Raw genomic sequence first — 23,767 nt, forward strand, 5'->3', positions numbered from 1 at the left:
TTGAGCCTTCATACATACGTCTTCGCACCAAGTAATCACCAGATGTTAAATATGAGTATTTCATCACCTCTCCCTATTTTGTAAATTTCTTGCCACATGCTGATGGAGTAAGAAACTCGAGCAGAATGAAAAGAACTCTGAATGGCGGATTGTGCTTACATCTTGCTCTATTTGAAAGTTGTCACGTCTTTTTTACGCTTCAGCCAGCCATTATCACTGCAGACTGTTACTGTGAAAGGACTCCTACTAAATGTTGAAGTATGCGCAGCCAGAAATAGTATTTTGGCAGAGTGTAAAACGTTGAAAAATATTCGTCAGAGGATCTCGTTAAAATCATCAATGCATGCTCTAACACTGATACTACAGGCAATGACTTAAGGCATCAATTGGTTTTTGAATGCATGATGAATGGGAGTCTGGATAGCTGCAATTTCCGTCCTATTTAGAGTATGGAAGAAACTCCAGTTTACTCCAGAGACTAAATGTTTCCATTGATGTTGCACTAGATGTATATTACCTACATAATCACAGCAACGCAAGTATAATTCATTGCAACATAAAGCCAAGCAATGTTCGTCTTTTTGGTCTGGTGAGGTTTATCTTTTCTAGAAGTTCTCCTGGTGTCAGTGCAACAGTTTGATATGTTCCTCCAGGTAACTATTGATACTGATTTTTCCATTATTGTTGGTTACAATATCGAGTTACATGAGATGTTACTATATGGTAAACATCTTTGTTCGGCAATTGTTAAATCTTAAGCTGTTGCAGGATTTGGTACGGGTGGGGAGATATCTGCGGTGGGAGATGTGTATAGTTATGGACTTTTTTCACGTGAGAGTTGGACCATCAAATTTTGCGGATAACTTAAGGTGCAGCTCTTAGCTTTTTCACGTGAGAGTTGGACCATCAAATTTAACCGAAGTTTTTCTGGTTTGAAAATTCGAGATTCTGAAAACAATTCAAAAACACTGTTTTCGCAATGAAGTTGGTCTAAATTTAGCCGATGGGCAAGACCGTGTTCACAAAACTAAGAACTTCTTAGATAATAGATACTAATCTGCTTCTTATTATTTCACTTTTGAACTGCATATTTTATGTAAAAATTTATGAGTTAGTCACCATCATTTTATTATGTGTTTGATTAATTCAATTCAGCTCCATTACTTCTTAATATCAAGGAAACTCAAAGTCTTCTGTTCCATCAGTAACTCCTCCATTGATGTCGCAATCTAGCTATTGCTGCAATATTGAATAGGTCATGGAGCATTGACTTTATAAAATTTCTAGTCAACTTACCAAAAATACAACAAAATTCCACAGGTCACTGTCAAACTCCAGGCCTATCTTACTCATTTGTTGCAAACATCTGTCCACTATAATTTTTCACGGATATGTTTAACACCGAAATTTTTTGTGAATGCAGGGGCGACGTCACCCATCCGCGCTTAATACACCACTTCTATTTTTTGCTCTCCATGGAAGCACACAAACAAAAGTCATTTAACTCTGCTTCATCAGCCAACTCTGCTTCATCAACCAAAATCAGAAGAATAATGGTAAGCTACTAATACAAATGTTTTGCATTTCTGAGATGATCGAATTATATATTACTTCCTCCATCCCAAAATAATATCACGCTAACGCGATTTTCTGATTCTTTCAGGGTACAAATGATTCTTAAACTGATTCTGGTGACAGGTGCTTAACCTTGCTAGAAAAGAGTAAGTTTTCTTGTTATATGTCTTGCATTTGTTCACCTGTTTTTTATGTACTGTATTTGATAATACTCTGTCAAAAACTAGTAGCATAGTTACTAGTAGTCAATTAGTTCCTGACCTTATCAAGAATGGCTAGGAAAGTGTTTCAACATATAAATTTAGCCCCCCTGATCTTCAAACATGGCTAAACCACTGTTATCAGCTATGGTGTCTTCCTCTTGAAATCTAAAATTTTAAAATATATATGTTAGTTTTTTGCCTTTTGGACGAAGAATTTCAGTGACCGGAAAATTAATTTCCTATTTACCCTTTATAAATTTCATATCATTGTCGTTAATCCTCATTCACATATCCTTCGTACTTATTTCTGCTCTCATTTTCATCAACCATCGAAAGGACCTCGTAAAGAATATATTAGTTAAGACCCTATGTAGAGTTTGATATGCAGACTAGCGGAGATTTATGTTTAAAGTTTCATGTAATTTTCATAATTTTACGTTAGAAATGAAGCAGTGCTGGAGAACGATCGTTGTGGTGGTACTAGCAGTGGCATTGGTGATAGAATCGGGTATGTCAGATCCGCAAGCTAATAAGTTAAGCCAACCTGGACGAGAGTGCAGCCAGTTCAATGCTGGGAACCCTAGTGAATTCTTTAGAAATCTGAATGCTACTTTGGCTGACCTCAGAAGACAGATATCTATAGATAAAAAAACACTTCGCCACTGCAGAGCAGGCCAGCAGTGCCAATCCAGTGTACAGTCTGTTTCAGTGCAGAAACTATCTATCCACTGCAGACTGCGTCGCTTGCTTTGATATAGCCAAAGTTGAGATTCGCAAAATCTGCAGTTTGGCCAATGGCCCGTGTCATATATGATGGTTGCTTCCTGAGGTAAGCCAGCTGATTCTTCCACACCAATGCAAATTGGCCATTAATTTAATGACTACTATTTCTTAGTAAGTGCATACTTAAACTTTTATGTTTAATCAAGTTACGAGTTGCAGACCTTCTATACAGAGATAGAGTTTGGACTTTCGTCTGAGGTATGTAGGGGTAACGAGAGTGTACCTACAGAAGATGCTTTTAAATTAGTTGCGGTGAAGTTGTTAAAGGATCTTGCAGATGCCACGCCAAAGATAAGAGCTACTTTGCACTTGCAGTGGCAAAAAGACAAGTGTTTGACGGTGGTCAGTCAGCAAAAGCATCAGGAACACTATACTCTTTGGCACAGTAAGCCAGAGCTATTGCAAAAAATGCTTGATGGGAGCATATACTAATATGCAAGGATGCCTCCCTCAACCAGGAGGAAGTTCTGCAGCTGGCGGTTGTTTCCTGAGATAAAATTCGAGCTCTTTTTTTGCAGATAATGATATAACAAATATCATGCCTTATGTAGGAGGTTAGAACTCCTGCAACCTTTTTGCATGCTTGAGGTCTGATGTTCATTTCCCATGTAGCTCTTTGCTCTTTGTTGTACTCAATTCTCATCAAAGTATGGCTCTTGGGAACTATAGGAGTACTGCTAACTGCTCATAAACTATTGTCTGTAATTCACTAATTTTCAATTTGAAATATTTCTAGCAGACTAGAAAACTATGATCTGAAAATCATTATTTTCCTTGAAAGACCGTAAGCTGTCCAGAATGCACTTCAATTCAGATATAAGAAAGACTCATGAGTAAAATTTTAATTTCCAGGTAGCTCAAGCACGAAGACAGCCATCATTGCAGGCGGAGTTGGGTTTATAAGCCTTCTCTTGCTCATACTTGCCTTACCTCCATGGTATCAATTATTACGAAAGCATAAAGGAGGTGATTAGGGCATTAGGCCTTAACCCTCATGGATACTTGCTTATAAACGTCCTCTGTTATACTTCATAACTGACTTGTTCATCTGATCTTTTTGTGATTTTGTCTCTTTTAGGTCTCTAGGTGATATACTAGGGGTAACTAAGTTGCAGGGACCAACTTTATACAGATATAATGATTTGAAGTCAGCTACAAATAACTTTAGTGAAGAAAACAAAATAGGAGAAGGTGGTTTTGGAGATATATACAAGGTAATCTCAATTTCTACAATTATCTCCTACTCACTGGAATACATAAGGTCAAGTTTATGGGCTGAACTGATAATGTCATCTAAACAGGGCATTATAGAGGATGGTAACATAGTTGCAGTAAAGAAACTTGCTGTAAGGACAAGCAAAGAAATGACAGATTTCGAGCCTTAAGTCAGGCTTATTAGTAATGTTCATCATCGAAATACCATCCATCTGCTAGGATGCAGTGGCAAAGGACAGGTTCCACTTCTCGTCTATGAATGTATGGAGAATGGAAGCCTCGATACATTCTTATACGGTGAGTTAGCCTCAAACTTCTAAGTTCTAGCTTTATAGTTTCATGTTGATATGAAGTACATTCATATTGCAGGTAAAATACGTTGTACTCTCAGCTGGAAACAACGTGTTGACATAATCCTTGGTATAGCTAGGGGTCTTGCTTATTTACATGAACAATTTCATGTATGCATCATAGATCACGAAGTGAAATCTAGCAACATTTTACTTGATGATCATCTTAGAACTGAAACAAAAAATTATTTTTCTGACATCGTAACGAAAAAGAGGCATAGAAGTCGTACGAGAATGACACACACGCGAAGCTGATGATGAGACATTAGATTCAAGTGAATATAATGTCGAAAATGCTAAGAAGATTATAGAGATTGCTTTGAAGTGCACTCAGTCACCGAGGCCAACAATGTCTGAAGTTGTTATACTTGTGAATGATGCATCACTGGAACAGAAGCAGCTACACAAGGGTTCAGTTCAAAAATAATATTAACGACGATGTTCACTATTCAGCCAAGCATCTAAAAGAAAAGCCTCCAAGCAATTCAACAACTATTTCCATTTCAATGGAAGCATCTACAGTCTGATTTCGGAACTTAAAAATGATCTTCCCTGTTGAATATCCGGGCCAATAAACATATAGATAATCCCCGGATCTCTACTACTTTTTTCACTAGATCGAACATAATTTGTCTTTGATATGTGTTAGTTGTTACATGTTCCCGACTTGGTTCGTCTCTAAAAAGAGTGTAATCGTGCTTCTGGCATACTACGAACTTGTTAGAATATAATATATGATCATATTGGGGCCTCTCTCTAATACCTTAAGATTTTAGATGAATTTTAGATGAGCTGGTTACTCAATATGGTACTAGAGCGAGGTTTGCTGGGGTCTCAAGTTCGACTCCCCCTGAAGAAATAAGAAGAATGAGAAAATATCATCTCTGTTCCTAGCATGAGAAGATGAAGATCATCTCTGCATCTTACAGAGAGAAAGTTGTTGAAAGAGAAAATTATCATTGAATCAAGAATTGTACAAGTGTGTTTACAGAAATGAAAGAAATGAAATTTATACAACAGCTGTTCTAACTAACTTTCCCGCCTAATATAACAACTTAAACTATTTTATACACATTACAATCTATACAATATAGCATGCTACTGGTCTGATTAAAATTTTCTGCAATTCCTAAAATTTTCGACTAATATAATTCAGCTCTGTTAGTTCCTAATATCGGATAAAACTCAAAGTTGTCTGTTCGGACTGTTCCATCAATTGCTCCGATAAAACTCAAAGTTGTCCGTTCCATCAGTTGCCCCTTCATCAACGTTAGTCCAGATTGCTGCTTCTAGGAGTTAGCTGTTAAAAACGACACATTTGGCAGATCCCTTTCGACTTGTATAACAGGTTAGAATGCAAGTTTGAATAGGTCATAGGGCATTGATGTTATAAATTTTCCACAAGTCAATTTACCTGTAATAAAATTATATAGAAGAAAAAATTCCACAAGTCACTGCTACAAAAGTCCAGCCCTCACTCATTTTATACACATCTCATTCTTCTTATATTTAAAACACCTCTTAGTCCCCAACTATACTCAGACACAAACAAAAAAGTCACTTTAACTCTGCTTCATCAGCCAAAACCAGAACAATGATGGTAAGTTACTAATACAAATGCTTTGCATTTTCGAGTTGATTGAATTATATAATACTTCCTTCGTCCCAAAATAATATCACGCTAATGTGATTTTCTGGTGCTTTCAGGGTACAAAAGACTCTTAAACTCATTCTGGTGCTTAACCTTGCTAGAAAAGGGTGAGTTTTCTTGTTTATATGTCCTGCAAGTGTTCACTGGTCATACGTATTCGTATTTGTTAGCATATTTTTCGTACTTGTTTCTGCTATCATTTTCATCAACCATCCAAAAGACCTCGTAAAGAATTTATTAGTTACACAGAGTAAAATTATAACAAATTTGTCCTAATTTAATGATAACCTTTATATCCAGCTTAGTTTTACATTTTTGCTTGATCCTCATAGTCGGTCTCAAGTATATGTGTGTGTAAGGTAACATTCAAACTGGTCTTGCCTACAATATACTACAAATTAGTAATTTTAATACCGATCATGGTTATCGACAATGGTTTATAGAGATTGTAGGCTAAAAAAGATGATGGTGGAACATGACCGTGTAGAGTTTGATATGTAAACTAGCAGTAATTTTTGTTAACAATTTCATGTCATCTTCAAAATTTTACTGTAGAAATGAAGCAGTGGTGGAATAAGATCATGGTGGTGGTACTAGCAGTGGCATTGATGATAGAATCGGGTATGTCAGATCCGCAAGCTAATAAGATAAGTAAATCTGGCCGAGAGTGCAGCCAATCTAATTCTGGGAACCCTAATGAATTCTTCGGCAATCTAAATGTTACTTTCGCTGACATTAGACGACAGTTATCTGTAGATAAAAAACACTTCGCCACTGCACAGCTGGCCAGCACTTCCAATGCTGTGTTCAGTTTGTTTCAGTGCAGAAACTATCTATCCACTGCAGACTGCATCGCTTGCTTTGATATAGCCACAGTTGACATTCGCAAAATCTGCAATTTGGCCAATGGCGCTCGTGTCATATATGATGGATGCTTCCTAAGGTAAGCAAACTGATTATTTTATACCTACATTTAGACGGTCAACTACGTGGTTATTCCTAAGGTGGTGTCAAGTCCTCATTCCGAGTCCGAAATAAGCCGAAGTATACCTACCTAAATGCAACTTGAGTAATCCACAATCCCCCAAAAGATCATGTTGCGCTTAGTAGTAATACACTGTCTTATAAACTGAAGTTAAGTCCCAAGATCTCCTCGTTATGTGACTGGGGTGTTACGAACTCCCCCACATAAACTTAAACTCCTGACGTCCTCCTCTGAAAGGATAGCTCATAAGCCCAGATCATTCCTCTAGCCATTGTGGGATTTTCTTATAAACCGAAAACTGAACCCGAGTCCCAAATCTCCTGTGGAACTAGGGTGTTACACGTGTAATGTTTAATCCTCCTTTTGACATGAAGATACTGCATGCTTAGCCAATTGGGGAGATCAACTCAATGATTTTTCCTCTGTTTTTTTCTCACATCGATTGTTCTCTTAGCAAGTTGCCCACAACAATGCAAAATTGGCCGTAGTTCTAGTGGCTACTTTATCTTCTTTTAGTGCAAATTCTAAATTTTAATGTTTAATCAAGGTACGAGGGCCGCACCTTCTATACAGAGATAGAGTTTGGACTTTCATCTGAGGTATGTAGCGGTAACGGGAGTGTACCCGCAGAAGATGCTTTTAAATTAGTTGCGGTGAAGTTGTTAAAGGATCTTGCAGATGCCACACCAAAGATAAAGAGCTACTTCGCAGTAGCAAAAAGGCAAGTGTTTGCTGGTGGTCCGTCAGAAAAAGCATCAGGAACAGTATACGCTGTGGCACAATGTACTGGCACCGTAAGCCAAGGCGACTGCGAAAAATGCTTAATGGGAGCATATACTAACATACAAACATGCCTTCCTCTGCCAGGAGGAAGTTCTGCAGCTGGCGGTTGTTTCCTGCGATACAACGCGAGCTCTTTCTTTGCTGATAATGATATCACAAATATCATGCCTTATATACGAGGTTTGAACTCCTACAACCTACATTCCATAACTACATTCCCTTGAAAAAGGATGATATATGAACACTAGAAAACGATGATCTAGAAATCATTTTTTCCCTTGAAAAAAACGTATGTAGTCCAGAATGCACTTCAGTTTGGATATATGAAAGACCGATGAGTAAAAATTCTAATTTCCATTTCCAGGTAGCTCAAGCACGAAGACAGCCATCATTGCAGGCGGAGTTGGGGTTGTAAGCTTTCTCTTGCTCACAGTTGCCTTACTTCTATGGTATCAATTAGTACAGAAACGTAAAACAGCTAAAACAGGTGATTAGGCCTTAACTCTCATGGATGCTTGCATACAAATGTCCTGAGTTATACTTCATAATTCACGTGTTCGCCTATTTATATACCATGATTTTGTGTGTGTTTTTGGTCTCTAGGTGATATACTAGGAGTAACTAAGTTGCAGGGACCAACTGTATACAGATACAATGATTTGAAGTCAGCTACAAAGAATTTTAGTGAAGAAAACAAAATAGGAGAAGGTGGTTTTGGAGATATATACAAGGTGATCTCCATTTTTTACAACCATCTGCTACTCACTGGAATACGTATGATTAAGTTTCTGGGCTGAGTTGATAATGTCGTCTAAGCAGGGCATTATAGAGGACGGAAACATAGTTGCAGTTAAGAAACTTGCTGTAAGGACAAGCAAAGAAATGTCAGACTTTGAGGGTGAAGTCAGGCTTATAAGTAATGTTCATCATCGGAATATCATTCGTCTGCTAGGATGCAGTGGCAAAGGACCGGTTCAACTTCTCGTCTATGAATATATGGATAAGGGAAGCCTTGATGCATTCCTATACGGTGAGTTAGCCTCAAACATCTAACTATATAGCTTCATGTTTAATACGAAGTACATTCATATTACAGGTAAAAGACGAGGTACTCTCAGCTGGAAACAACGTGTTGATATAATCCTTGGTATAGCTAGGGGTCTTGCTTATCTACATGAACAATTTCATGTATGTATCATACATCGCGATATGAAATCTAGCAATATCTTACTTGATGACGATTTTGAACCCAAGATTGCTGATTTTGGGTTGGCAAGACTTTTACCAACAAATCAGAGTCATCTTACAACTAGATTCGCAGGGACTATGTAAGTCATTGTTCCTACTAAGATCATCCTCTTACCTATAAAACTGAAGGAATTCCTGATCTATTTTTCTTAATACTCAAGGGGCTACACAGCACCAGAGTATGCATTCCATGGGCACTTGTCCGAGAAAGTGGATACCTACGGTTTCGGAATTGTGGTTCTTGAAATTATTAGTGGCCAAAGCTGCACCCAAATGCAGGATGAGCTCCTAAATCAATCTCTTCTTCAATATGTAAGAGTGTCCTTTAAGTATATCAAGAACTTATCATTTGATTATAAAAAGTTATATGATCATTTTAGAACTGAAACAACAAATTAATCATATGACGTTGTAATGAAAACAGGCATGGAATTTGTATGATAATGGCACACACGTGAAGTTGATTGATGAGACATTAGATTCGAGTGAATATAATGTCGAAAATGCCAAGAAGATGATAGAGATTGCTCTGAAGTGCACTCAGTCCCCAGTTTCTTTGAGGCCAACAATGTCTGAAGTTGTTGTTATGCTGGTGAATGATGCATCACCAGAACAGAAGCAGCTACACAAGGGTTCAGTTAAAATACAATATTAACGACAATGTCCAGTATGGCAGTATCCAATGCAGCTCCAGCTACCAATATCAATACTATATGTTACTGTATAATTGTTTTTGCTTTTTTGAAATAATATGTTATAAAACGGGATAAGGATATGATAATATCTCTGTATCTAATAAAGGTGGAAGAAAAGGTTGTAGAGGGAACATTGAAGGAAATGCAATTTATCGATGTTAATGTTTGAGAAAGATACGAGTAGATGGATTCAACAACTATCTTGAGACTAGTTGGACTGATTCTAAGTTCAAATTTATGAAGAAGGTATGGAAATTGCGAGTACATGTTCATAAAGTAGTACAAACTTTTCCAGTCTCACTCTCACCCACAGTACTCCTTTCCACCGCAAACCGCAAGGTTTAAAAATGTGTTCGCACTCTACTTCTAAATTCTAAGCTTGTGCCCTCAAATTAATCTATCTTTTGTTTTCTGAGCCCAACTATTCACCTAATTCATTCACTTTTCTTTCCTAGACAATTCATCACAAGATCCAAACAAAGAGATCTTCCAATGTGCTCTCAGTATACACACATTAAGTTGCAAGTATCTAACTGGTGATCGAAAGTGAGACAATGTTTGTTTCTAAGCATGCTACTGAGCTGAGTAAAAAATTTTGCAACCACTAAAGTTCCCTTCATATATATAAGCAAATGAAAACATATGCGTTCAGGTCTAGTCACCAAGGATATAGAATGAATGTCAACCAAATAATTAAACATATATTTTCAATTTATATAGTCAACATGTACAGAAGAGTGATAATATGTCTACCAGTCATTTTTGCTTCGCCAAAGTCTTAAAGTAGCAGATACTCTGGTGCAACTACCTACCTATCGTCTACATACGGTATATGTGAAGGGAAATAACTAGGTGAAATACAACAAAACCAAAATTTATCCGTCTAACCCGGGAGACAGGAGTAACTCTGCAGTATAACATTATATATCTGGCACAAAGTTACAATTTTGCAGAGTGAATGGGCAGAGTACCTGTGGACCTTGTAGCCACTTTACCTCAATGACGATCTTCATGGAGGAGTTTGTTAAGGAGTGAAGTCAAGAGGGCATCTCTCTTTTCAGCCCGGTTCTCGTCTCTCATCCTTCTCTGTTCTTCTTTCTCCCTCCATGTCTGTTCAATCATTATCCTTTCCCTTTCAAGCTTCTCCATTGATTGCCGCCATTCTTGCTCAAATAATAGTCTCTCATATGCACGCTTCTCCATTAATTCCCTCCACTCCATGTCAATCCTTTGTTGGTGTAGAATGAATTCGCGAAACATCTCCTGAATACTAGGCAGACTGCTGTTAGCATTGCTGCTTGCATTCATGGCACTAGGCTGTCTTGGCGACAGCTTCTCCAGTGCTGATCTTGACAACTGTTTTTCCCTCCCACCTCTCCTTTTCCTAGGGTTGCTTTTTCTCCCAGCCTCTTCGCTTTCGTCCTCATCTACATCTACTGATAATTCTTCTGATGAATGATCCCTACTATTTCTCTTACCCCTATTTCTAGCAGGACCAGCCCCAGGCTCAACGTGCGACCGCTGCATGTTATCTGCTCTCTCTGCAAAAACTGCATGAAGTTCCTCAAAAAATGGACATTTGTCCATATCTGATGTCTCATTGGCCTACAAATTAATCAATTAGCTTTATATCTCAATAAGAATGTCCACGGATAATTCCAAGAAAACTGATAAGTAGCCTTTCCAACCTATACAAACTTTGAGGAATCAAGTTCTTCAATCAAAATGCTAGAAACTTCAGCAAATTAATGTACAATCTACCACTTCAATTACGATCTGACTATCATGAAAAAACCAACTTCATTTTAACCATTTTTCCCCATAAACTTTTAAATTTTATAGAACCGAGTACTAAGCCCCGCCAGATGTAAAGGCTAATAAAACTCGAAGACAATAATTTTTACTTCACGATATAACTTCATTAACTCAGATATGACCCGAAATGACTCATTTATTAAAATCCCATTTGTTGTAAGCTAACACTCTGTATATTCACTTTTACCAAATTTAATCAAAAAAAGCTACTAAATCGACTCATTAAACAACACAACCCGAAATCAAAAAATTGTCTAGTGTAGAGTATAGGTCCGGGATCCTGATTATTGTCTAATCTAGGTATAGGTCCAAGATCCTGATTCCAGATTACAAGCAGCATACCAACCTACTAAAACAAATAAAAATGAAATTTCCTGTAATTCGTAAAAAATCCTTTATAAAAAACGGAACTTATATGTGCACAACCTTGATTTAAACGTGCACACCTTTTACTGGAATTTAGATCAAATTAACCTTATCATATATCACAATAGTTTAGACTTGGAAATGTACATGCATGTATCAGCTCCCTAAAAAAATGCCACTGCCAGGATACGTAGGGAAATTCTCGAATTCGAAGAACAAACACAAGAAATGCATCAATTTTAAAATATAGGAGGCGTTTGGATGCACAATGAAATGGGATTCGGGAATGGGAATGAAGGTTATGGGAATGAGGGTTAATGGGAATGGAAATGAAATGGAAACCCAAGGGTATGGTGGGTTTGATTTACCCACCAAGAGGGAATGAAGTTCTCATTCCCCACCACTAAATTGGTAATCCAAACCCTATAACTTGGGTTTAAGGTTCCGATTCCCGTTAACCGGACACATTAACCATCAACCAAACACCCCCGTACTACTACTAGAGAATCATATTAAACCCTACACAACATGATTTCAAAGTTGGGAGAGGTCTCGAGTTCGAATCACGAAACATGAAACATAAACTATATCAAACTCAAAGCATCAATAACAAAAGAAATGACAGGACTAAAACCATTATACCTTATATCTCATAACAAGATTCTTCCACTTGCATTTACACTGATCACCACTTCTAACAAACCCTCTTTCCTTCATCTTACACGACACAACTTCCCATAAACTCTTGTTCCTTTTCGAACCATTAAACTCAGTTTCCAACTCTGCACGGATCCCAATGAAGTCTCTTGTCTCTTGCTGTCCCCACTGCAAGACTCTCTCGTCTCTCCTCGGGAAATCATCGTCTGCTGCCACAACGCCGCCCATCGCTGCCGTGGGGTTGCAGTGGAGTTGCACCGGGATGATTGTGTGGTTTGGTATTAGGGTTTGGCTGCGATGATCTCTTACTCCACCGCCGTACATTTTTTGTGTGTGTTTTTGAGTTTGTTGAGTGTGTTTTTTTTATTACAGTAGTTGTAGTTGTAGTCAATGTAACACATGAGTCAAATGTAGAAGATGCAGGAGTGTTTGTTTTTCTTCGTCCTCGGTTTTCGGGTTTAAGTGATAAGTGAACATACTCGAAGGGACTCGTACATAAAATTTAAATTTTTATATTTTATAAGTATTATATAAATAAAATTTTAAATAATTTTATAATTTTAAATTTTATCAGGTGATTTTTATAACATACTCCCCTCGTCCAATTGATTGTGAGACGTTTACTATTTGCACGCATTTCGAGACTTTTGTAAAATATAGGTTTGTAATGTTTTTTTTTGAATAAAAATTTAAACATAAAACTTTTATACATAAAAAAATTAGAAAAATATAATGGAGTTATACTTTTAAATAACATTGGAAAGCGTGCCAAAATGTTGTAAATGATTTAATGGGACAGAGGAAGTACCGTATAGCAAAAGAATAGATGAAATACTTTTACAATCTTGCTAGTATATAACTCGATGCACGGTTGTTTTTATCATATATATTGTAAGTTCTAATTTTGATTATATTTCTTAAAAATACTATTTTTTAATAATTTTAATATGTTGCCGGCAGGATTCGAATCTTATACGTTTTAAATAATACTAATTTTTAAGAATAAATCTAACTGTCAACAACGACCGACAACCAAACTTTTAATGTTTTGTCTTTAATATAATAATATAGATAGAGATATAATATAATTGTCCTATTTTAAATATAATAGAATTGATAGACGATTAATTTTAGGTATCATGTTTTAAATATAATATTAAGTGTCATAATATAAGTGTCCTGTTTTAAATATAATAGAATTGATATGCGAGTAATTTTAGATGTCTTATTTTAAATATAATATTAAATGTCATATTTTAAATATAATAAAACGATCAACAACCAACGACTAAACTTAGTATAGATAAATATAATAAGATTTTTGGCAAGCATATATCACGATTTTGTGACACACATACATGAGATCGATGACCAATAGAGGTGTAATTTGAACGGAGTCGGCTCGAACTCGACTCGATAAATTGAGCTCGACTCGAACTCGTTATCGCACTCGAGCTCGAAGACATTTTCTGGCTCGATAAAAAACTCGAGTCGAGCCGAGTTTTTTTGAGCTCGGCTCGAGATCGACTCGATAAACTCGAACTCGAACTTCACTCGGCTCGAACTCGAGCTCGATTACTTTTTCTATAAATATTTATGTGTTTGCTAATATATGTGTCATTCAATTGTCTAATAAAATTAGTTTTAAATAATAATTTACTAGTTTTTCATAATATATTGGCATTATTAGGTTTTTTATTATATTTGGTAAAAAATTTGAATTGAATTATTTTGTTAAAATATATTTAATTATTTTTTTATAGTTAAATTTTAAAATTATTTTCTTATTTGCTCCTTTTTAAAATGTTATTAGAATTATTAGTATGTATTTAATATCTCAATATTATTTCGGCTTATCTTTCAACCAGTCGATCCATGAACCACTCGATGAAAGAATGTCCAAAATACACCACTTTTTAACTTTAACTGCCCAAAATACCCACCGGCGGGAAAACTGCCCAAAATACCGGCGAAATGCGCATTTCAAATATGCGTATTCTGTTTTTTAAAAAAATTACAAAGAATACGCATGTCTCACATGCGTATTCACTGTTTACTGTAGCAGTGAATACGCATGTCAGACATGCGTATTCTTTGTAAAATTTAAAAGAAAACAGAATACGCATGATGATAATGCGTATTTCGTCGATATTTTGTGTTAGTGTATACTGAAAATATTTATTTGAAGTATGTACATTTATTTCTGGCCAGTTTATTTGAGAATCATTTGAATGTTTACATGTTGTCTAATATTATATATTATGAACAATCTAGTATTAAATGGGATACAGAATATTAGATTGTTAAATACGGTTATATAATATAATAAGGTTCACAGCACAGGTGGTGTTGGACAATCCACTGGTATGACTGTAGTATTATTTAGATTAGTTTATATTGCCTAATAAATAATGCTAGTATACTTTGTGTATATTGAACATGATCAAATTTAGAATTGTTCCCTTAATACTGATTAAGAAGGAGAACTAAGATTCTATGTTATTATTAATGCTTAGGTTCTTAATCCGGAAATAGTAATTGACACGTGTATATTATTTACATGCTTTGATTTATATATGAAATAATTCTTTTGAATTATATCATTATATTTTGGGTGATGGAATTATATACATGGTGGATATTATTTATTGAAGGAATCCATGTCCTGATAATATTCGGGTTAATGATGTCCCCTTGAAAGCTCAAAAAGATTTAATTATGTGAAACCCTGCAGGTGGAATTTATTCTGGCATAATTAAATAAAGGTTGAGTGGATGATCAAGGATAAAAGATATTAATTAAATAAATTATCAGTAATTTATTTAATTAATGGACATATGATATTTTAAACATGGGGAATTTAATAAGCAAATAATATTGGAACCGAATTAATTAAATTACGGTATTAGGAAAGGTAGTGCAAATATTAATTCTTTAGTGGATTGAATTAATATTTAATTACATTGGGCTAGGCTCAAGATGTAATTAGAAGACCCAACCTAATTATCCATGGTCCCTATTGTAGCCTATATATATTCTTATTCTCTTTTTGCTTGGCAATTGTGTGAAAACATATTGTAGCCACCAAGGAGCAAGAAGAGAGGATAACTCGAGAAGACGGAGGCCACACTTCGCTCAAGGGAATTTGGGAGTACAATAGAAGAGCGTGGAATCAACCATTAACAAGGTAATCCTCTTTTCGTAATCTTTATCGTAAAACGTAGTAACACCCTAAGTCCGTGGTTCCCAACAATTGGTATCAAGAGCCTGATATTGGGTTCTACGTTTTATGATATAATGTCCATGTCGTAATTATATATGCGTGTATATAGTGTTTTGCTTGTATTGTTTTTGATGCAGGTTGTTAATCCACTATTATGGCCATGTATATTTTAATTATGTGTTTGGATCCCACGTGGTTTAATCGTGGTTAATTTTTGTTTTGGTTTTCACGTGGTTTAATCGTGGTTGTAATTTACACGAGGGTTGATCGTGTTAGAATAGATTTTACAAAATTAGTTTTGTATTAGATCTATTTTTTTGTAATTGTTCAGGATATTTTGTAATAGTTATGTGCGATCGGAAATCAATTCCGATAGTTTTTTGTTCCGCTGTGCGATTACAAGGGGCTGCTGTTGATGTTTAGATCGAACAAAATCAAAACAAAACTCACAGAAAAGCAACAGGCGCGCTGCTGGGGCCGCTGGGGCTGCTGGGGCTGCTGGGGGCGTCGGGGCGCACTTGGGGCAGATTTTTTTTTAGAGCTGGATTTTTTTTCAAGGGCCATAATAGTGGAAAATTTATTTTAATTTTTTTCGTTAAATTTTTAATTATTGCTTTAATTTATTGATTATGTGTGTAATTCCTTTAAAATTGCATGTTTAACTTAATTAGGACGACATGGACATAAATTTTATTTATTGCTTTAATTAAATGTTATATGTTGCTAAAATTATGTGTGTATTTTGAATGCATGATTAGACATAATTATAACAACATAGGGCCCCATTTAATTTTAAAATTCCTCAATTTTAATAAAAAAAAATTCTAAGTGGGAGAGGGAATTAATATGAAATTAAATCCCATGGTCTCCATTATTGGTTGTAGGTAATTTAACATAAAGACGAATATAAATTATATATACGTCACCCATCGTGGCATGTAATTTATGGTGTCTAGAATGTTATAGAAATTACTAGAACAAACTTCTTAAATTAATAAATTTTGAAAGGAATAAATACGGATTTTCTTTATTTCTGATTTGGGGCGATTTTGTCAAAAACGGGTTCATCGAACTTGTAAGGCTGTGGGTTTTAAGCGAGACTGATGTGACTCATCCACTACCTGGAAATTAAACCATTGATGAATATTGAATTGAAGTATTCTATTCAATGCATAATTACGAATATTGGAAGGTATACACGTCACCCATCGTGGCGTACCAAGTTCCATAGATTTCAAATAATTTAAGATTTGATGATGGTATACACTTAGCTATGAAAAATAATATAGTCCACCCCAACGTGGCATATTATTTAGTAATAGGACCGAAGTAACACTTAACAAAATTAGGTGGTATACATGTCACACATCGTGGCGTACCAGAAGCTTATGGTGTTTAGATGTTAGTGCATTAAATTTTAATAATTGTTAGAGGAATCAATAGATCTTAATAATTAATGCACCCTTATTTATGTGATGTTTTTATGCATGATTCTCAGGATAAAATGGGCTTTAATCCACTATTCACCATACTTAAGGATAACAAACTTACCGGACCTAACTATATTGAATGGAAACAAAATTTGGACATTGTGTTGACTGCTGAGGAGTACAAGTTTTGCACTTATGAACCCAAGCCTGAACAGCCTGCTGTTGATGCTCCTGCAGATGAGAAAGAGTATTATAAACGGTGGATTAAGGCTGATGAGATGTCGCGATGTTACATTCTGGCAGCAATGTCGGGTGTTTTGCAGCATCAGCATCAGTCTATGGCCACTGCTTCAGATATGCTCTTTAATCTCAAGGAACTTTTTGGAGATCATAATAGGGCTGCTAGGCAAGTAGCCATGAAGGCTTTAATGAACACTCAGATGGCTGAAGGCACACCTGTAAGGGATCATGTTCTCAAGATGATGTCACATCTGAATGAGATAGAGATCCTTGGTGCTGAACTTGACGGGGAAACCCAGATTGACATTATCCTTATGAGCTTGTCCAAGAGTTTTGAGCAGTTCCGCTTGAATTACAACATGAACAAGAGGCAGTATAGTCTCGCGGAACTGCTGACAGAACTTCAGGCAGCTGAAGGATTATTTCGGCAGAGTGTTCAAGTGAATGTGGCTGAGAAAGGTTCTTCCTCTAAGCCGAAAGGTATTAAGAAGAAGAAAAAGGCTCAGAAATCTGTGAAGGCAGTGGGAGTTCAGGGTGGTGTGAAAAAGCCTAAGGGAAAGTGCTTCAGATGCAAACAGTCAGGTCACTGGAAACAGGATTGTCCTCTTCCTAAGAAGACAAACAATACTGGTATGTCTCTTTCTCTAGTTACTGAAATATTTATAGCGGCTATATCTACGAGCACTTGGTGTGTAGATACAGGAGCCACTGATCATGTTTGTAATTCCATGCAGGGGTTCCAACTATCCAGAATGCTTAGAGATGGTGAGATATACGTGTTCATGGGAGATGCTACGAAAGTAGCAGTAGTTGCAGTAGGAGTTATTCATTTATCTTTTGGTTCTGATAGGATTTTGGTTTTGAACAATTGTCTTTATGTACCTTCTTTTAGAAGGAATTTAATTTCGGTTTCTAAACTTGCTTTGGATGGTTATAATGTTTGTTTGGATCGTAATGTTTCTATTATGATGAATAAACGAATTATATGTTCTGGTACATTGCAAGACAATTTGTATATAATTAATCCTAGTCAACCTGCACTGCAACTGCAATTTAGGGAATTGAACAACACATCTTCTAACTCTACTAAAAGAAAGGAACCTTCTAGTTTGAACCAAACATATCTTTGGCACTTGAGATTAGGTCATATTAACTTGAGGAGGATTCAAAGACTGGTAGTAGACGGGCCTTTAAGCTCATTGGCAGTGGAGCCATTTCCAGTTTGTGAATCCTGCTTGGAAGGTAAAATGACTAATAGGCCTTTCAAGGCAAAGGGGAATAGAGCCAAACAAGTGTTAGAATTGGTTTACTCTGATTTATGTGGACCCATGAATATCCAAGCAAGAGGTGGTTATGAATATTTTGTCACTTTCATTGATGATTATTCTAGATATGGGTACGTTTATTTGTTGCGCCGTAAGTCTGAGTGCTTTGATAAGTTCAAAGAGTACAAAGCTAAAACGGAGAAGCGACTTAATAAAAGTATCAAGTCACTACGATCAGATCGTGGTGGCGATACTTGCTTGGAGAATTTAGGGAATATTTATCATAAAATGGGATAGAATCCCAGTTAACTGCACTAGGCACACCCCAGCAGAGAGAAGGAACCTGACTCTTTTAGAGAGTGTTAGATCGATGATGAGTTATTCGGATTTACCCAAGTCGTTTTGGGGACATGCCTTAGAGACATCAGCTTATCTTCTGAACTTAGTACCTTCTAAGTCGGTTCCTAAAACCCCCTTAGAATTGTGGACCGGGGATAAACCGAGTCTAAGACATATTCGAATATGGGGTTGTCCAGCACATGTGCTGAATAAGAACGCGACTAAGTTAGAATTTTGTACAAAAGTAAAGTTGTTTGTAGGCTACCCCATGGGAACGAAAGGATATTTATTTTATAGTCCGAAGAATCGGGATGTCATTGTTAGCACCAATGCAAGATTCTTGGAGGAGGACTATAAAATGAATCACAAACCCATGAGTAGTGTCGTTTTAGAGGAACTAGTGGGAGGGACAAATAATACCCATGAAGCTGTAGTACAAGTAGAACAACCACAACATAATGTATAACCTATCACTAATACCGCACCAGTGCCTCGTCGTAGTGGGAGGGTTGTTCAACAGCCTGATAGATTCATGTTTTTGGGAGAGTCTTCAGACTTGGTCCCTGGTGAACATGATGATGATCCCCGTACATACGAAGAGGCAGTACAAGACAAAGATGCAGATCTTTGGCAAAAGACGATGGAATCTGAGATAGAATCAATGTATTCTAATCAGGTCTGGGAGCTCGTGGAACCACCCAAAGGTATAAAACCTATTGGATGTAAGTGGATCTACAAGAAAAAGAGGGGATTAGATAAAAAGGTGAAACCTGGAAAGCAAGACTTGTTGCGAAATGGTATACTCATAAAGAAGGTATCGATTATGAGGAAACCTTTTCACCGGTAGTCATGCTTAAGTCAATCCGTATTCTTTTATCTATAGCAGCTCATCTCGATTATGAGATTTGGCAAATGGATGTCAAGACAGCTTTTCTTAATGGAAGTCTTGAAGAAACCATCTATATGCAGCAACCAAAATGATTCATTAAGGAAGGCCAAGAGCATCTGGTATGTAAGCTTAAGAGGTCTATTTATGGACTTAAACAAGCTTCTAGAGACTGGAATATTCGTTTTGATCAGGCAGTCCAGTCATATGGATTTGATCAAAGTCCAAGCGAATCGTGCGTGTATAAGAGAAGTGAAGGTAATGCATTGGTTTTTCTAGTACTATATGTAGATGATATTTTACTCATTGGAAACAATGTTGAGATGTTGTCATCAGTAAAGGCATGGTTGTTCAAACAATTTGACATGAAGGACTTAGGTGAAGCGGCATACATCCTTGGGATCAAAGTTAGAAGGGATCGCAAGAAAAGGATGTTGGCTTTATATCAAGAGCCCTACATTGATGAAGTATTAGCTCATTTTAACATGCAGAACTCCAAGAAAGGTTTTTTACCTTTTAAGCATGGAGTTGCTCTATCTAAGAAGCAGTGTCCTTCGACACCTAAGGATATAGAGAGCATGAAAGCAGTTCCTTATGCTTCAGCATGTGGAAGCTTAATGTATGCTATGTTATGTACGAGGCCTGACATCTGCTTTGTTGTAGGCATGGTTAGTAGATATCAGTCGAACCCAGGTGAGGAACATTGGAGTGCAGTAAAAACTATACTCAAGTACCTGAGAAGGACTAAGGAGTATATGTTAATTTACAAGGCCTCGGATCTATTTCCTTTTGGGATATACTGATTCAGATTTCCAATCAGATAGGGATAAGAGGAAATCAACCTCGGGATATGTTTTTACTTTGGGAGGTGGAGCCGTAATATGGAGGAGTGTAAAGCAGAAATGCATTGCAGACTCCACCATGGAGGCCGAGTACGTGGCGGCCTCTGAGGCTGCCAAGGAGGCTGTATGGTTCAGGAACTTCCTTTTGGACTTAGATGTGGTACCTAATTTGCCTAGGAGCTTGACGGTGTATTGTGATAACACTGGTGCTGTGACAAATTCAAAGGAACCGCGAGACCACAAAGCAGCTAAACATATTGAACGTAAGTATCATCTCATATGAGGAATCGTAAAGCGAGGGGATATAGTTGTGGCTCATATATCATCAGAAGACAACCGGGCAGATCCTTTCACAAAGAGCTTGCCAGCCAAGGTTTTTGACAAGTATGTGAAAGCGATAGGAGTTAGATGGATGGACACATAGATTTTTATGTAATAGTGGATTAAATAAACACTGATGTACACATATAATATTTTGAGTATAAGTGGGAGATTGTTAGTGTATACTGAAAATATTTATTTGAAGTATGTACATTTATTTCTGGCCAGTTTATTTGAGAATCATTTGAATGTTTACATGTTGTCTAATATTATATATTGTGAACAATCTAGTATCAAATGGGATACAGAATATTAGATTGTTAAATACGGTTATATAATATAATAAGGTTCACAGCACAGGTGGTGTTGGACAATCCACTGGTATGGCTGTAGTATTATTTAGATTAGTTTATATTGCCTAATAAATAATGCTAGTATACTTTGTGTATATTGAACAAGATCAAATTTAGAATTGTTCCCTTAATACTGATTAAGAGGGAGAACTAAGATTCTATGTTATTATTAATGCTTAGGTTCTTAATCCGGAAATAGTAATTGACACGTGTATATTATTTACATGCTTTGATTTATATATGAAATAATTCTTTTGAATTATATCATTATATTTTGGGTGATGGAATTATATACATGGTGGATATTATTTATTGAAGGAATCCATGTCCTGATAATATTCGGGTTAATGATGTCCCCTTGAAAGCTCAAAAAGATTTAATTATGTGAAACCCTGCAGGTGGAATTTATTTTGGCATAATTAAATAAAGGTTGAGTGGATGATCAAGGATAAAAGATATTAATTAAATAAATTATCAGTAATTTATTTAATTAATGGACATATGATATTTTAAACATGGGGAATTTAATAAGCAAATAATATTGGAACCGAATTAATTAAATTACGGTATTAGGAAAGGTAGTGCAAATATTAATTTTTTAGTGGATTGAATTAATATTTAATTACATTGGGTTAGGCTCAAGATGTAATTAGAAGGGCCAACCTAATTATCCATGGTCCCTATTGTAGCCTATATATATTCTTATTCTCTTCTTGCTTGACAATTGTGTGAAAACATATTGTAGCCACCAAGGAGCAAGAAGAGAGGATAACTTGAGAAGACGGAGGTCACACTTCGCTCAAGGGAATTTGGGAATACAATAGAAGAGCGTGGAATCAACCATTAACAAGGTAATCCTCTTTTCGTAATCTTTATCGTAAAACGTAGTAACACCCTAAGTCCGTGGTTCCCAACATTTTGGACAGTTTTCCCACTGGTGGGTATTTTGGGCACTAGCCCCCAAATGGTGGGTATTTTGATGACTTACCCTCACTCGATTAACATTCGAGAACTTTTGCATATATTACAAAATTACACAAAATCACTTGTTCCAACATGATCATAAAATTCGAGAATTTTTGCATTTAATAAACGTAAGGATTAAATTTATTTTGATTGAGGAGAGAAACAATCAATTTTAGAAGTATTTTCGAGAACATATGACTTATTAATGTGTGTAAAATTATTAACCATATCAAATGTATTAAAATATGAATATATTATTTAAAATATAGTGATTATTCATTTATATTTACATTGTTCGTATAAGACTTTTAAAATAATTATTCGTTAAAGCTCTTAGCTACGATATTTATTAAGCCCATTTTCGTAAGTCGGGACTACAAAAAATTATTCGTTATATGAGGTTATTCATTTATCGAGGTGTACTTATGATCCTTGGTCTATGTCCCGTGGTGCCAATTTTTGAACAAGCAAAAATCAAATTTGTTCAAAAAAAATCACATTTTATTATTGTTATTATTCTCGTATTTTATTTAAGATGTTTTCAAATGAAGATAAAATGTATTTGTAAATTATGTATGAATAGATGAGATTGAAATATTATTTAACAGATCGAAAGAGTTGAGTATTGAAAATATTAAGTGTGTTGTTATTGTTATTCTCCTCGTATTTTATTGTCATTTTAAATAGAAAACGAATATTTTTAGGTTGAACTTTAAAATAATTTTCATGAAATCAAAGTAAAAACTCGAAAACTCGATAATAACCCCAGTGATCTTGAAAACTCGATAATAATCTATATAAGCTCAAAAACTCGACGACCCGTTAAAAAACTCGATAAGATCGAACTCGTTAAAATGGGATAAGCTTGAAAGCTCGTTTTAAAACTCGAAAACTCGAAAACTCGAAAACTCGAAAACTCGATCAGATCAAACTCGTTAAAATGGAATAAGCTCGAAAACTCGTTTAAAAACTCGAAAACTCGTTTAAAAACTCGAAAACTCGATTAAAAAACTCGAAAAGCTCGGAAACTCGCGAGTAGCTCGAACTCGACTCGTTTATTATCCGTGTCGAGCTCGGACATAGTTTTCAGACCCGTTTTTTTTGTCTCGACTTGAATCGATTAAAAAAAAACTCTAACTCGAATTTAATAAATACAAATTCGACTCGACTCGAATTACATCCCTAAAATTGACCAAGTCAAATTGTTTTGTGATGTTGTTTATTATAGATTTGTATTGGACGTATTAATGAAAATTGAAATTCTTCTCATGAAATTTTTATTTTGACAGTTCTGCTGTTAATTTTGGGGTCCCGGATTACCTTTTATAAAATGTTATAGGTATAACTAAAACACATATATTCCCTCCGTTCCAAAATACACGTTCTTTTAATTTTTTACGCGTATTTTAAGGTGTATAAAAGTTATAGTTCCGTAAATATTTTTCTAAAAAAAATAATTTCTAAAATTAAAATTTAATATATATATTTTTATTCATAAGAAAGAAATTTTAAAAAATAGTGTAGAACTATTCAAAAGAAGTAAAGAACCCAAGCTCAATCCTGAAATCACGCTATT

At 35.8% G+C, this 23,767-nt stretch overlaps 2 protein-coding genes and 1 pseudogene across 2 annotated transcripts; 2 read left to right on the forward strand and 1 right to left on the reverse strand.

Annotated features, from left to right (window-relative positions):
* Positions 1-1,392: 1,392 nt before the first annotated feature.
* LOC141684000 (cysteine-rich receptor-like protein kinase 2) lies at positions 1,393-5,108 on the forward strand (annotated as a pseudogene).
* Positions 5,109-5,577: 469 nt separating this feature from the next.
* Positions 5,578-9,909, forward strand: LOC141683999 (cold-responsive protein kinase 1-like). Its single transcript, XM_074488833.1, has 10 exons — positions 5,578-5,726; positions 5,834-5,884; positions 6,333-6,720; positions 7,310-7,725; positions 7,910-8,032; positions 8,149-8,276; positions 8,365-8,575; positions 8,642-8,873; positions 8,955-9,105; positions 9,218-9,909. Exons 3-10 carry the CDS (start codon positions 6,335-6,337, stop codon positions 9,446-9,448), a joined length of 1,878 nt encoding a protein of 625 aa, XP_074344934.1. The 5' UTR covers positions 5,578-5,726; positions 5,834-5,884; positions 6,333-6,334; the 3' UTR covers positions 9,449-9,909.
* Positions 9,910-10,158: 249 nt separating this feature from the next.
* Positions 10,159-12,744, reverse strand: LOC141684569 (trihelix transcription factor GT-3b-like). Its single transcript, XM_074489607.1, has 2 exons — positions 12,312-12,744; positions 10,159-11,093 (listed from the first exon to the last, which is right to left on the reverse strand). The coding sequence occupies exons 1-2, from the start codon at positions 12,648-12,650 to the stop codon at positions 10,485-10,487; spliced, it is 948 nt and encodes a 315-aa protein (XP_074345708.1). The 5' UTR covers positions 12,651-12,744; the 3' UTR covers positions 10,159-10,484.
* Positions 12,745-23,767: the final 11,023 nt, after the last annotated feature.

Source organism: Apium graveolens, chromosome 9, assembly GCF_009905375.1.
Source record: "Apium graveolens cultivar Ventura chromosome 9, ASM990537v1, whole genome shotgun sequence".
Classification (NCBI taxonomy): Eukaryota; Viridiplantae; Streptophyta; class Magnoliopsida; order Apiales; family Apiaceae; genus Apium; species Apium graveolens.

Coding starts and splice junctions, on each gene's coding strand:
- LOC141683999 (XM_074488833.1), top strand. CDS start 6,335: ATGAAGCAGTGGTGGAATAAGATCATGGTGGTGGTACTAGCAGTGGCA. Junction 6,721..7,309: donor TATGATGGATGCTTCCTAAG/GTAAGCAAACTG, acceptor TGTTTAATCAAG/GTACGAGGGCCGCACCTTCT. Junction 8,874..8,954: donor ACTAGATTCGCAGGGACTAT/GTAAGTCATTGT, acceptor TTAATACTCAAG/GGGCTACACAGCACCAGAGT.
- LOC141684569 (XM_074489607.1), bottom strand. CDS start 12,650: ATGTACGGCGGTGGAGTAAGAGATCATCGCAGCCAAACCCTAATACCA. Junction 11,094..12,311: donor ATCTTGTTATGAGATATAAG/GTATAATGGTTT, acceptor ATTAATTTGTAG/GCCAATGAGACATCAGATAT.